The 14,979-nt window shown below is 43.1% G+C and overlaps 1 protein-coding gene across 3 annotated transcripts in view; it reads right to left on the reverse strand.

Annotated features, from left to right (window-relative positions):
• CCDC191 (coiled-coil domain containing 191) overlaps window positions 1-14,979 on the reverse strand; it is a 20,900-nt gene continuing 5,921 nt past the window's right edge. For 2 of the 3 annotated variants that reach the window (XM_071759584.1, XM_071759594.1), the window contains 11 exons: window positions 14,425-14,578; window positions 12,442-12,632; window positions 11,481-11,727; window positions 9,536-9,993; window positions 8,922-9,016; window positions 7,380-7,462; window positions 5,912-6,013; window positions 4,666-4,809; window positions 3,320-3,472; window positions 2,792-2,946; window positions 987-1,332 (listed from right to left, as the gene is read on the reverse strand). In XM_071759584.1, coding sequence (XP_071615685.1) covers window positions 1,131-1,332; window positions 2,792-2,946; window positions 3,320-3,472; window positions 4,666-4,809; window positions 5,912-6,013; window positions 7,380-7,462; window positions 8,922-9,016; window positions 9,536-9,993; window positions 11,481-11,727; window positions 12,442-12,632; window positions 14,425-14,578 — 1,984 coding nt within the window. In that variant the 3' untranslated portion in view covers window positions 987-1,130. Of the gene's footprint in view, window positions 1,333-2,791; window positions 2,947-3,319; window positions 3,473-4,665; window positions 4,810-5,911; window positions 6,014-7,379; window positions 7,463-8,921; window positions 9,017-9,535; window positions 9,994-11,480; window positions 11,728-12,441; window positions 12,633-14,424; window positions 14,579-14,979 lie in introns of all 3 variants that reach the window. The other variant, XM_071759574.1, reaches the window with a different exon arrangement.

Here is a 14,979-nt window from a genome sequence, read left to right on the forward strand (position 1 = left end):
TTGTGCTCATTTCAGATTTGGGTTTATTTGAAATAAATGCATATACAAGACTTAAAAAATAATCCAATACAATTGATAAAAAAGCAAACCATCTTCTTCCTGGTGTTACCTAAGTGCTTCTGTACTCCCAAGTGTTCTTGGAGAGAACTTTGCCTATCCTGTTATTAGGGGGAAGCAATTCCAGATTCCTGCCTTATGCTGTTTTGAAGACAAGACATACTGTACTTAACCTGCAACATAGTGCTGATAGGGTAATGCCATTAAACAGGGCTAAGAAACTTGCATTTTAGTAACATCAGCCTTTAGCTTATATAAGCTTTTAGCTTTTATACAGTCTGCCTTTTCCTTGGATTTTTGGTTTTTTAAAGAACTGGATCAAGTGAAAAGGCCATGACAGACTTGTACAATACATTTTTATAGACCTCAGTTAACCAGCTTGGAAAACATTTAAATTACAAGAAGATAGAGGCTCACAAACATGGAATCACCACTTGCCAGCAAAATCAAAGCAATGTGCTTATGAACTGGTGAGTGCTGCAAACTAGGCATCCCCTTGAAAGAGAATCCAGGTTTTAGATTGTCTGTATGTGATTCTGTGATCTGGACTGTTAGCAGGAATGATTTGTGTAAACAGCTCTTCCCTCTCCTCCTGCCATCCAAACTTCCTTGGCACAGTTGGCTAGGAACTGTTCTCTGGGTGGCCGAGTTCACAGTAGTGGCCAGGGGTCAGTCTGTTTGCTCCCTGATCAAGCTGTATCACCCAAGAGAGTACTGGCAACAGAAAAGCACCAAGTTACTCCTTAAGGAAAAATTGCTGCAGTTCAGTTCTATGCTTCCTGTGATGGAGGAGGATTTGTGTCAGTGGTGAAGATCTGCATGCAGAAAGGATTTTGGCCTGAAACATACCCTCTGCTAGGTTTTGCTTACTTAGGCCTCCCTGCCACCAGCCAAGACATCCCTATACAGACTTCACGTGAGGAGGACCTTGTGGGGAAAAACCCCCTGAAGTGCAAGGTGAAGCTGTCAGGTAAGCTACCAGGTGTGTTCAGTATATGGCATCAGTGGTCCCCAGGAGCTTTCTTTGGCTGTATGACCCTTTGCACTGGACAGGACTTCCCCACGGATTTGTTTCAGTCCATAGGAAGATAGCACTGAATAGAATCTTTTGTCTCTTTCTCAGTCTCCTTTGACTCTCTTCTGTCATGTTTGAAGTCGGGGAGAATTTCAGCTACTCTCCTACGTAGCTGATTTCTCCTTTCCTCTCTCTCTCTTTCCTTTTTCACCAGTAATGGGTACTGTCTCCATGCCTTGAATACATTCAGCCTGAGTCTCCTTAAAGAAATTTGGGACACAAAGAACAAAGTGACAACATGCAGATGTGTGCATAATATAACATAAACAATATAACAGAAGATTACTTCTATTTGAGGAGGGAACTCTCCTAAAATACCTGTGGGATTTGTCCTTTCTGCTGCTAGCCAGGACTGTGACATGTTCAACATCTGTGTGCAGACCCCCCCATTAGTATGTCAACCATCCCAGGGAAAAATAACATATTTTCTCTATTCCTCTTCCCCAAGAATTTTGCTTCTTCCTCTGACAGGATTAATTAGCTGGTGTTTGCTTAGCACTCTAAAAATGAAAGATATTTCTTGAAGAATAAACAGGGGCTCTGAAAGCATTTTCTTCAGGAAAAATACAGACTCGCTTCAGATGACACACTTGGGAGTGCAGGTAGCTGGGCTCCAATTCCTACTTGATTTTTATCACCCCACTAAAGATGCCTTGCCCTGGGTTCCTATATGGGCAGTGGGGAGCAACAGTCCTGTCTAAATAACAGCTTGCTATGATAAGGTCTGAACTGCATTTTTCCAGTTAGCAAGGAACTAGGTAATGTGAAATGCTCCTGATATGAGGTCCTACACAGAATGAACACAGTCTTTTCCTTGGTCTGAATTTCCTATGGTTGCTCCAGTTTGCTGCCTTGTTAGGTTAAATCATGCACTGTTCTGACCTTGCAGACACAGCAAGCTAGACCAGATTCACTTAACCACATAAAAGGGGAATTTAATTCCTCCTCCAAGCTGCTGCATATCCTGTTTGGGCTACGCAGGGGCGCAGGTTATTCAGGACTGCATGCAGCTGACATGCTTTCATGCTGAGACAGGTAAACATTCTTCTGTTTCCTGCTGAAGCTTGTCAGAAGTTTTTTTCTCCTGTTAAAATGCAGTTAATGCAGTTATGGTGCCTCCAGTTCCAGTCATGACTGGTAGAACTGAATGCTGTACATCTCACTGCCAAGTCAGGCTGACAATGACATAAACTGAAAGATTCCTTACGTAGGGTTTCTAGTTGGTCAGCTTTGGATTTGTGAATTAAATCATCAATTAAATTACACCATAGTGTAATTCCTGCATAATCATCTGTCTTGCTTATAATTGTACTTAAAGGTTTTCCTAAAGCAGCTTTTAGCAGAAGCTGCCTGGCCAGTTCTGCTAATCAGCTTAGAAAGTTTCAGCTACTTATCTGCACTCATTGTATTCTCTTTCAGCTGATTTTAAAGCCCTCTGAAGAGTACCCCTAAAGTTCCTTTTCTAGCCTGCATGGAAAATTTTTACCATAAACTTCTGCTGGCATCCATGCATATCACAGGAGCAAAATACCAGTAGTTAAAGAAACTCTTTCACATGTTCTTAGAGAGCAGATAACTGACCTGTCAGAAGTAGTCTCTAAATCTATAGGGTGTATTAAACCCAAGTAAAAAGAGCTGCTGGCAAGGAAGCACACTTACTTGTTCCTGTGTTCAGTAGCAATCTTCAGCTTCTCCCATAGGGTACTTTTTTCCTCCATGGTCAGATCAAACCACACCCAGAAGTATTTCCTTGTGAGGCAGGCTGCATGGAGGGTACTCAATCTCTCCTCCAGAGTGGAGAGATAATCCTTGTACTAGGGAAGGAGGACAGAGAAAGAGGTGAGAATGGGCTTCTTTCTCCCAAGCCCCATACAAGAAGCAGAAACTGGGAAGTGCTGAGACTGTGGCAGTGAAGGGTAATGAGTCAGAAGTGGAGGAAAATCAGCAGAGAGAAGGGTGAGAGTGTACAAAGTGCAGTATGTGGGAGAGCATCCTGGGTGGAGGAGAATGAGGATGAGTGGAGCGATGAAAGAGGTCTCTGAAGAAGGGAACGAGGTTGCTGGAATGGGGACAGTGTAACTTGGCAAAGGGTGGGCTGCAGGGGTGTGAAGTGGCACTATGGTGAGGGGAAAGTGTGGCAGCAGGTAACTTGCTTAGGATCATTTCTCTGCTGTGGTGCAGGCAAACCTGTAGCCAGCTCCTGAAGCCCCATTTGATCAACAAATGGGAGTAGAAATTCTCAGCCCGAGACACCTTCTCCCTGAGGCTCTCCTGGGTGTACTGGAACCAAGCCACCAGGCATTTTCTCTGCAGGTCCAAGCAGTGGTGCCTTTGTGCCAGCTGAGTAAAGACAGTAGAGATGGAAGCTTAGTTACCTGGACTAATGTCTACATACACATAAAACTGGGTATGCTAGAAAATCACCTTTTTGGGGTTCTTAAAATGCAGGTGTCAGACAGCTGGAATAACTTATAGGATAGGTTCTCTCACAAAGAGGGGTCAGCACAAGGACATGACTATTCTATCAGGCTACCCCTGTGTCACTCCTAGAGAATACCCTTTTGTATTAGATGCTCAGTTTTGCTGTGAATGGAGCAGAGACATGACCTGTAAAAATTCAGTCCCACCCTGTCCACAACACTGAGCAGCAGGGTGGATTTAAGAGAGCAGCTGCTCCACTTCTGCTTCCCAGCCAGAGGCCTTTGTGCATTTGGTCATGTAAGTAGCTACAGTTCCATTGACTTTGACTTAAACAGAAGCTTGCCAACTTAGCCCTGGGCTCTGGCAAAATCTTCAGGATACAGTTGAGTGTTCCTTAGTCTAGCCCTGATGAGGCATGCCAATTCCTTAGTGTATGGAAATGTTTCATTAGCAGTATTTATATGTCATGGTTTCAGAAGCTACTACTTGCAATTCTGCACTGAAGGTATGGGCAGGCTACAACAGATGGCTAGGTTATCACCTGTAGTGCTTTACCTCTAGCAGTGGCCAACACTGCATCAACTGCAACTCCAGAGAGAGGGAAAGCCCTAGTAATGGGCTGGTGATGCACTATAACTACAGTGGCTTGGTGGTATCTTACTCATTAGCTTTTTCTAGGGAGCATGATATATATAATATAATAATACATCATGTAATATATTTTCAATTTAGTTTTTTTGCTGTATCATACTAAACTAACTCCCACTGTGTTGCTGGCATTAAATCATGTGGGAGTGGGAGCAAACAAGTGGAGGCTAACAAAAGATGGCTTCTCGTTAGATTGAAATTAATTCCTTTCTCTGTCCTTTTGGTTCTTGTTTAATCAGCTATAAATGAGGATGCCAGCCATGTGAGTTTTTAATGACCTTTCAGGATTACTGTCAGATGGCCAGATTTAAAGAACCAATATAGGGCAGGGTGTGCAGGGAGAAATTTTGCTTTTTCCATCTCTACCTGGCTTAAGAGCTTATCAAGTTTTCTGGTAAGTGCTGCATCCATTTTTTTTCCTTCCTCCCATGACACCACTCTTTTCCTTTATCCTTAGCACTTACCAGCAGGTTTTCCTTGGCTTGCTCCATCAGCCTTTTCCATGGCACCATTCCCAGCTTTCTCAGCAGGACCTTCTCATAGTGATCTCTGGCCTTTTTCTGGAGCTGCTGCTCTTTCTCCAGCCTCCTTTGCTTCTCCAGCTCTTTCTACAATAAAAAGAGCAGTAGTTTTAAATCACTCTGGATGAAAAGGACACTAAGCAATGACAGTACATTGTTGTATTGGAGCTGGAGGTCCTGACCTGACAGGAAATAGGGATCTGCACCACCTTTAGCAGTATAGACCAGGTATGACCCTGTTTATTAGAAGCAGTGGTAGAAAGCAGAGCAAACTGTCTTGAAAATTCTCATAGATGATGGTGTTTCTGGGCATTTTCTTGGGCCATACATCAGGATGGGGCCTTCCCACAGCACTGCAGTTGGGTGTTAGTGTAGCAGACACAGAGTCTGTGGCTATCATCAGTGCCAATATAGCAGGAACTTTTTTGATGGGCCTTTATCAATGTGGGAGGGGAGCTTTCTGTGCTTATAAAACTAAATTTAAAACATGTCCAAAAATTATTCTGAGTACATGCATGGAGCTTACCACTTAATGTAGCCTAAATAGTAGGGGAGGGATGTGGGTATTACATAACTATACAATATTACTTTTGACTGAGATTCGGGGATGAAGGTCAAACATCATAAAACACTCAATCCAAGTAGAACAGTAGTTATAGGTCAAATTCCTGTAGGATTTCAAATGTGCTATTTGGGTTATTAGGACAGCTCACTTCCAAGTTAATAATGAATTGATCCAATTCAAAGGCTAGCTCTGAAGAAAGGATACTTCTTTTCTTTAGGTGGAAAGCTGCCCCTGATGTATCTGGCAGGCTTGTTTACTTTTAAATTGTGTGTTTGTGACTGGTATCATAGTGTATGCTGGAGAGGGGGATACAAAGGGAAGGAGCAGTCTGAAAGTAGGCTGAACATGCTGCCACTGAGGGGCTTTATGTGGCTATACCTCAGCAGTGCATGTCTACCAGCTGGGACCTCCAGTCCTGCTGCTGAGACACAGGCAGTATATATTGCATACTGTGTTCAGTTCACAGCCCTTCCTCTAACATTGCCAAAAAGAGTGAAGGTGATGAGTCTATACAGTAGGTGCTGTGGAACTCTGCTCTTTCAGTTCACATTACTCTGGCTGCTGAGTGAGTGCTAGTGGGCAGTAGCTCTTCCCTATCTATGTTCAAGGAGGGTGTTTGGTCACCAGCTTCTGCTGCCTTCTCTCCTCCCGTCGTTTTTCCTTCTGAGCTTCCTTTTCTTCAGCCTCCTTCCTCTGTCGTGCTTCCTCTTCAGCCTTCAGCTGGGCCTGGAAACGGAGAAAGGGAAGGAGTTAAAATTTAATTTGGCACATGTGACCTTTTCAGAGAACAGAGACCTCTAAGCTTTCCCAATATTCCTCTAGTATTGACCAGCACCTGAAACTTCAGATGTACACAGACTCTGTAATATATTAGACATGATCTGTGATGGGCAATGAACTGTGGAAGGGAGATTGTTTTTTCTACAACCTATATGTATCTTTCTGCTACCTATATATATATATATGTATATATACACATATATATCTTTCCTAGTCCTAAGTTATAGTATTTGCCCCCTGTTCCCCTAAATAATGTAAGCCATACACCACATTATTTATTGATAACCTGACTGATGAAGTCAGTTCTGAATCCCTGAACTCCACTCAGAAATTTTACTTCTACAAGCAAAGCAGCATTACAGGTACCCAAACACTGAAGGTCAAAGAACTTGCTTTACTTCAGTACTTGTCACATTTTGCTAAATATCATTCTCTGAATGTTTATCTAGTTCCCTTGCCAGCCACATTCTGTTTTCAATCTACAAAGCTTTTGCTCTTGATATATGCATCAAAGGCCTAAACTCTCACCAACCATAACACAATTACTGAACTGTGCTTGTGATCTCTACAATCATGGCAACTGCAGCTGAGAAAACCTAACCTGAGGCTTTTTTTGTCCACTCTATGGATTATGTGTTCTCTAAACCTGCATATGTGAGTGCATCTCTCTGACTTGGAGATGGAAGATATGCTGATTTAGGACCCTAGTTCTGAGCTTTCTAATCCTAATGCAACTTGTTATCAATGCTTTCAGTAACAGCTTAATGCCCTGAAGTTAAGAAGGCTCATCTGTTGGATGTGTATCACAGAATTTGTGTATTAATTATGCAAACATTGTTACTATCTTCTCTCTTCATCAGAGATTTGCTAGAAAGATGCAGGATTTTTACTAGCTGAGACTGTACATGACCAGACAGGAAAGGCAGGGAAGGGGTAACCCACCAGTGCCAGGTCCAATCAAGTGGATCTCTGCATGCACTTCCACCATTCCCATGTTTGGCTAGGATGAGTTACAGTCATGGGGTGGGTGTGAAAGAAGTGAGGGGGATGGTAAGGGAGGCTGCTTCCAGGATTGCAACTGCATCAACATGAAGTGTCTGCCTATGATATGGTAGAGCTGGTGCTGTCATGGTATGCAAATGCAGCAATTACTATTTTTGATGTGTGCCACACATTGGCTTTCTCACAAGTGATAAAGCTCCTGTTATGGACAAAGGGCCTCTTCACAGTCCCTAACTCTGGGCTTAAAACAGCATTTCTTGTAACTGGAATGGTGTGAAAGAGACCTTATTTCTTTTTCCACTTCACTTACCAATTTTTCCTCTTCTCTTCGTTGTTTGGCTTCCTCTAGTTTCCTCCTCCTTTCTGCCCGCTGAGTTGCTCTCTCCTCCATAGCTAAAGAAACAAAGGACATAAAGCTTGGTGGAAATCAGCTACGAGATAACGGCAGAAATTTGGTGAACAAGGATGACCACTCCACTCTGCTGACAGGGCCCCCCATTGCCCTGGAAATGCCAGCACAAAGGGATTTGCTTCCTGCTGCCTCTTATGGCTGCCAGTGTCATGAACAAGGAATGCCCATATACATTTATGAGGTGACTTGGGACTACCTCAATTAGGTTCACTCCACCCAGTCACAGCCATGAGTCTCCACTACGAAAGGGGCTGTGTTCAGAGGTTTCATCACCATCTTCTCTGACTGAATGTGTGAGCACACCTGATTTGGCAGCATTTGCTATGAGATCTCCAGTAAGCACCAACTGTTTCTTTAAATAGCAATTTCATGGTGGAAAGCATCCCTGCCACAGTGACACACAGGTACTTTATCACACTATTGAGAAACTCCTGCTTAATGCTTTTTCTGGGAGGTTAGTTGCAATTCAGTGATCTTGCTGGCTACCAGCAAAGGTTTTATGGAGCTGTTGGGACCATGGGACCTCCTTAAAGGAGACGGCAAAAAAGGGGGGGATTGGCCTGCTCAGTGAAGTTACAATTGATAAGACAAGAAGTAATGGGCTCAAGTTTTGCAAGGGGAGCTTGAGATTGAATGCTTGGAAGAATTTCTTCACTGAAAGGTCTACCAGACATTGGAACATGCTGCCCAGGTTAGTGGTGGAGTGACCATCCCTGGAAGTATTCAAGAGTTGCACAGACATAGTCCTTAGGGATATGACTTAGGTAAAGTCTTGTTGTACTAGGTTTTGGTTGGACTTCATGCTCTTGTTGAAGGTCTTTTCCAACCAAGGTAATTCTGTAATTCACACAGAACATGCAGTGGAGTTGAGAACCCATGCTTGCTTCTCCTGGTCACAAAACATAGGCTGGAGCAGCTGGGGGCATTTAAGTGTTTTGACCACAATAGATTTCCTCAGATTCTTTTCTCCTCTCAACTCTCCCAGGATTGTCTGGCAAGGGAAAATCGTCCAATTTTAACACTCACTGAATTTTTTGAGAACTTCAAGCAAAAGCACTTGAGTGTTCTGAAAATACACCTCCTGTCTCTAAGGTGTACAGAGTTCAGGCAAATCAGAGAATCCAACTGACAGCAAAAAGTCTTGCAGAACTCCCTCTGAGTCTTGTCACACCAGAAGCAATCACAAGTGTTAGGAGTAATTGCTATCACAGTGTACTAAGCATGGACTTCAGGGGCTTGCAGTGGCCAAGCATTTACAGATGTCTGACTTGGGCATGAAAACAGCTTACCCTCTCACAGTGCTGGTCAGAGAAAGGGAGTACTGAGTTTTACTTACCTACTGTCATCAACCAGCAAGGCTGAGGTGAAGAATAAGAGAAGCTTCCAGACAAGCTGTTGAGAAAAGTGGTGTGGAATCATCTTTGCTATCTAGAACAGTACCTTTCAGTATAGGATCAGCTGAAGTCAGCTGGCTGGAGGGCCTCCTGCCTTGTATCACTGTTCTTGTGGTTTTTGGCCCGTGAGAAACAGGTGGACTATGAAAGGAAAAAGAGTAAAGAAATCAGTTAATAAATGCAGTCAAACAAGGTCTTACATCTACCACCTAAGGTGAAGAAACAGGCCTTGCAGTTTCTATTCTCCACTGTGCTGTGTTTTCATTCTGAATTCCTGAGAGATTTTTCTTCTGCTTGAAATGGGATGAATGATGCATCCTTGTAGAGGAGCTGAGTAGGCAGGGCTGCTGCAGGTTCTGAAATATCAAGGATGACAATCTTTTTTTTTCCCTAACTAAAGAAACCCCTGCTGCTACTATGTGTGATGCTCAAGTGTTGCTGTTTCTAAGTGGATCCTGTATGGATCACATGGTGTCAAGCAATTCCAAAAAGGGAGAAGGAGGAAGAACCAAGGCCAGCCTGATGCTACACTTGAGGCACAAGCGAGAAGAAGAGCAAGTAGTGCTTGTGTGACTGAAGTGTGCCTGGCAAATTCTTGCTCAACTTGAGTAGAAATGAAATGTGCTGACTAATTGAGCCTGCTTTATTGAGTGCATTTACCTCAAATGGGATGTATTCGTGCATCTGGATTGTTCTTCCCTCTTCCATTTTTCCTCCTTGGTTGGCAAAGGAGAGTTATCAAACAGCTGGGCTATAGCTGTGGTTTGCACTGCTTCTTCTTTAGCTCTGCCTGGCCTCCGATTTTCCTGCAGTTCAAGGATCAGCTCTTGCTGTTTCTGAAGCTGCTGCCTTTGCTCCTCAATCAGACGTTGCTGGAATGCATGACAGTGCTCAGAACAGCTACCATAAGCAGGAGCTGGGGTCTTGGGACCAGGTGCCTGAAACTGCTCGGAGAGAGTTGCTATTTGAGAGACACCCACGGTCGATGCTGCACGTTTTAGGATAATCTTCCAGGCAAATTTGTTTTTTCTGTAGGAATGAAATGTGTGAGCAGCACACCAACAAGAATGGTCTCTGGTCTGGTCAGGTTCTTTCTCTATGACACAAGCTTCAGTTGGCTAGGGGAAAAAAATTAGGAAAATTTGGCATTTATTAAACCAAAGTACTCTTCTGCCCTTCCTATACAGTGTTTCTTTGATGCAAATCTAGTGAAATGCCTGAGAAGCAGGTTAATCTCAGCTATGCAATCTTATCCAGTTCCTAGGCAGGGGAGAGAGGCCCTGTTATGCACAAAATGTGATCCTATGGGAAAGAGCTGTGTGCCATTTCACTGGAAGGAATCTTGATTGGGCAAGAGCTCTGTCAGGAATATATTCTGACTATTTGTTAGGAAGCACAACTCTGGACAACTCATCTCTCAGGGGTTAGCACACTCCCTTTTAGACTGTGTTGTCCCCACTCAGTGCTCGGGTGGAAAACAAAGGAAAATACAGTTGTTGAAATGATCTACGTGGCTGATCTACTGGATAGTCCCTTCTTAGATGGAAAAGGAGTCTACAAAGTGCTGCTTCCTCATGCCTCTTCTTGAGCTTTGATGAATTTACCATGAAACAGCTGCACAGTGGGGAATGAGGCTGAGTCTTTTCTTATATATAGTATTTCTCCAAAGAGGCATCAGACATAAAGTCTTCTTTCTGATTCCTAGGTCAAACTCTAAATTCAGTCCCAGCACAAATTTTACCAGTGTATCAGAAGAAAAGTAAGAGCCTACTAGAATGATACAAGCACTATAGGAAATCAACCTCTGCTGTAACTTAAGCAAAACATGAAGCTTGACCTGTATTATGTGTGTGTGACCTCTCATGCTGGGACTGGGATACTGCTGTGGTACAGGTTTTATAGACTAAAAGGAAGATATGTCAGGTTAGAAGCTGATACAGTAACTTAAGGATGCAGCCTCTGATTCTCCTTTCCTATGTCCTTGTGATGCGCATTATCCTTAAAAAAAAAAAAAAAAGTGACAATTTTAAACACCCCCCCCCCCCCCATTTTTAAAAGCTAGAAAGCTGTACTGGCATGACAAATCTTTTTTCATGCAGTCAAGTCTAATTATTTTTAAGTATAAGCAGGCATCAAAGATGTAACTAATCTCTCAGCAAAAGTGATCTGGGGACAGGACGTTCATTGCCACTCGCAGTATACAAAGAGTTGTTCTCTGGCATCATTAGAGGATATTTTTAAAACTCATCCATTGTTCTCCATGTTTGCCTCTTTCTTTGATTTATCTCCTTAGCATTTAAAGGCAGGTATTTGGGGGGTCACCCTAGGAAAGAACCCTTCCTCTCAAACAACATACTCTTTATTTTAGATTCATAGAATCATAGAATGTTAGGGGTTGGAAGGGACCTCTAGAGATCACCTAGTCCAACCCCCCTGCCAAAGCAGGATCACCTAAGATAGGCCACGCAGGAAGACATCCAGGCAGGTTTTGGAAGCCTCCAGAGAAGGAGACTCTGTAACCACAGTGGGCAGCAGACTGCATAAAAGAAGTTCTTTGTAAGAGTACCGAGATGCCTATGGGCAAAACTACATGCAAAACATTTACCTTGCCTTGCTGCAACTCTTGATGGTTTACTTCTGCTGTTCCAGGCTTGTTCGTCTCTAATGGCCTATCCAGAACACCCTTCCCCAGTGACACTGCCTCCAGCAGCTGTGCCATCTTTCTCCTCATCTCTTCCCTCTTCATCTGCTGCTGTCGCTTTTCTGCCTCCGCGTGGCTCCAGCGCTGCCACGCCAGGAAGCAGCAGTGCAGAAGCCGCCGCTGGTTGTGCTCTGCAGACAGTTGTTTTTTCCTGAGTGAGAAAACCCTTGTGTTATGGTTATGATAGGAGTGAGGTTTCTGAAACAATTGCATCAAGTACAGCAGTCCAGACCATGGCACGAGGCCCTATAACTTCTGAAGTCTTTTTGTCCCTTAAGTCCGAGGGCCTTCCAGAGCTCTACAGAGTTGCTCCAGCTAGGAGTGGGCATGCAGAAAAGATGCCCATTATTTGGAAGTTTCCCCAGTTCACATTTTGCAGTCTGATCTTCTGTGTCATCCTTGAGGCAGTGCCTCACCACACAGCCTGCCAGACATCTGCAAGAGCAAAATTTCCTCTGGCTGATAGGGAATTCATCTAACAGCCTTCTTAATGAAAGGCACTGGCCAAAATTATCTCTGATGTACTACTACTGAGATAGGAAATAACTGTATTAATCAGGAATAAATATGACACCTCATTTTCTTCAAGACCCAGAGTAAGCCAGGGGGAGATTTCCAGGAAAGATACCTACAAAGAGAGTGAAACTCGGGCCTGTTGGAGAGGGCTAAATTCTTGTTTATCTCTGTTCTCCTTTTCATCTGTGCTACAACACCTCTGGTAGATTGCAGGCAATGTAGCAATTCTCTCAAAGGGCCAAGGTCTTCCTCCTGCTAGCTAACTGGCAAGTGCCTTTTATGGTCCCTAGTTACTGCCCTGCCTAAGTACTGATGCAGTAGAAGGAATTCCACAATGTAGGGTAACTACCTGTTTTGGTCTTGGAGATGCATTTCCAACTGTTGTGCCTCCTTCTCTACTTTCTGGGCCCAAGTATAGTTTCTCCAGGCTCGTAGGGCCTTCATTTGGCACTTCCAGTCAGCAAGGGCTCTGGCTTTTCCCATTTTAATTCTATGCTCCAGAATGACTTTCAGCCAAGCAGAGAAATGTCGTTGCATACACTGCATGGGATAGTTTCAGAAAACCAATGAGCAAGTTACAGGCCATCACACAAATGCTGACCCTTGGCACCCTTTCCTTTGTCTCACTTTTTGAGATCCTTTTTAGAAAGAACACTAAGATATATATCAAAGCACTATGCTTTTCAGTAAAATGCACTTAGTTAACAAAATGTAAAGGAATAAAATGGGTGAGGAACATAGAATGTCTAGAGAAAGGAAAAGCATTTCAAAGTCTAGAAAATGTGTAAGATGATACAGGTAAGAACAATTCTGTGAAGAATTGAGGAACACTTGTTTGGTTTAGTTTTTTAACTTAGACAAAAATTAAGACACTTCCTAGCATGAATTTATGACATGACCTAAGCTCACCCTTTTTCCAGTAGGAAGGCAAACCTTTCCCCTATTGTGTAATTAGACTTGCTGGCTCCAGGAGTGATTTACATTGTACAGAACAGCAATTTGCTATCTAATCTACCCCACAATTCTAGCCCTGTCACTACAGACACTGTTCATCTTGATAGTCCAAGTGGGTCAACGCACAGGACACTCAGCTGTTCCCCTTTTGTCATAGCACCTTGTTTCAGCTGCATTCCTCTCACTCAAATCTCCAAATGAGACTTACAAAAAGGACAAAATGTCAATGCATTAGCTATTTCTTTCTGCTTTATGAAAACAATCAAAGTGTCACTATTGCTTAGCTCAGATAAGCCATGGCTTTTTGCGTTATGCCAGCCCTAAATTGTTCTGTGATTTCATTCAGGCTTATCTTCTTGGCTTAGACTGTGCTGGAGAGAGGCTGTGTACTGCTAAACAGTAGCCAAGCTCAGATCCAGCAGAGAGGCAGATGAAGTGAGCCACAGGGAGAATCACTGTAAGAGCTATGGGACTCTTCTATTAAAAACATTCTAGATGTAGATAAGTAGGCATTAATGATGATGGCTGCTCTATTAATTGGAAACATTACATGATGGATGGCATTCATACCTGCACTCAGGGAAATTTATTCCCTTTGCTGAGACTGCCCATATACAATTATTCAGTACAAAAAGATTGCTTTTTAATTGCAAGTCTTTGATACAACTAGGAAGTTTTAAGTCGGAGCTGTCTGTGGTAGCAGAATAACAAGGAGAAAAGAAATAAGTTTCTACTAGGAATTGCTTACGCCTGCATATTTCCCTCAGAAGAGCTAATGTAATATCACAGAATATACCACACCACCCAGTGGGAATGGATCCTTGAGGAACCACTATTGTGGATGCACTGGCATACTTCATTTCATGGAGACCCAGCTCAAAATTCATCCCAGGCCTCAGGACTTCGCTCCTCTTTCCTCTCCCAGCTCCTACATCGGGGCCTGAAAGACAATCTTTGAAATATCTTCCCATGTACACAATAAGGGCTTCTCAGGCCCTGTTGTGACACTTCCCCCCTTCTACTTCCTTCTTCAAGGGAAAAAGAAATCTTGCTTCACTGCCTCCTCTGTACATCTGACTGTTTCTCAATCGTAGAAGCTTTTAGGTTTGCAACTATTCTGAGAGCCACATATTTTCCCAAATTCTAAGTGAAATGTCCCATTGAGTACATTTGGGCCATAGACACACTGGGGATGAAGGCTCAGCATTTCTTGCCCCTGGTCTTACAAGATACTTTTTGCCCTGCTCTTCTACTTTCCTAGTATCAAGAGTTTGGAAGAACTAAAAACCTCTGATGACCTGGACTTTTTACTTCAGTTTTGCACAGGGTAGCAGAGGGCAGGTAGTTCAGAGTCTCAGATAAAGAAGGGTAATCTCACTCTCTGATTATTGTTGTGAATCCTGCGTAGCAGCTCCTCAGCCTTTCTTTGTTTCTCCTCTCCTTGCTCTTTCTTCAGGACCAGGGGCGGTGATGCAGTAATAAATACCTCCTGAATTGACACCTTCTGACTTTCTTCTTGTCTCTTTGCCTCCCTGAGAAGTGAACAAACACAGAGATCTAATAAAATGATCTAAGTATTATAACAGTTTCACTCTCTTTTAGGCCAATTCTAAGAGAATCACCTCTATAACTTAGAAAGTTGCTGATTATTTAAATCAGACTTTCTGAAAAACAGCCTCTGTCATGGTTTGGGGTCCCAGAGATTAAACAGTCTGGAACATTTCCAAAATATAGCAGGCAGAAGAAAATAGTAAGATTTCAGTAAAACACTTGCATGAGGAGATTTTGGATGTCAGGGCTGCCTAAGTAAATAAATGGCTTCCCTACAAATTCACATCTGTGACAATCTAAGCTCATCAGAAGCAAAAATTGTCTCTGCAGAATTCCCAGCCAAGAATACTCTTTATTCTCTCATAGCAGAGGAAGTATTGTA

This window comes from Heliangelus exortis, chromosome 1 (assembly GCF_036169615.1).
Source record: "Heliangelus exortis chromosome 1, bHelExo1.hap1, whole genome shotgun sequence".
Lineage (NCBI taxonomy): Eukaryota > Metazoa > Chordata > Aves > Apodiformes > Trochilidae > Heliangelus > Heliangelus exortis.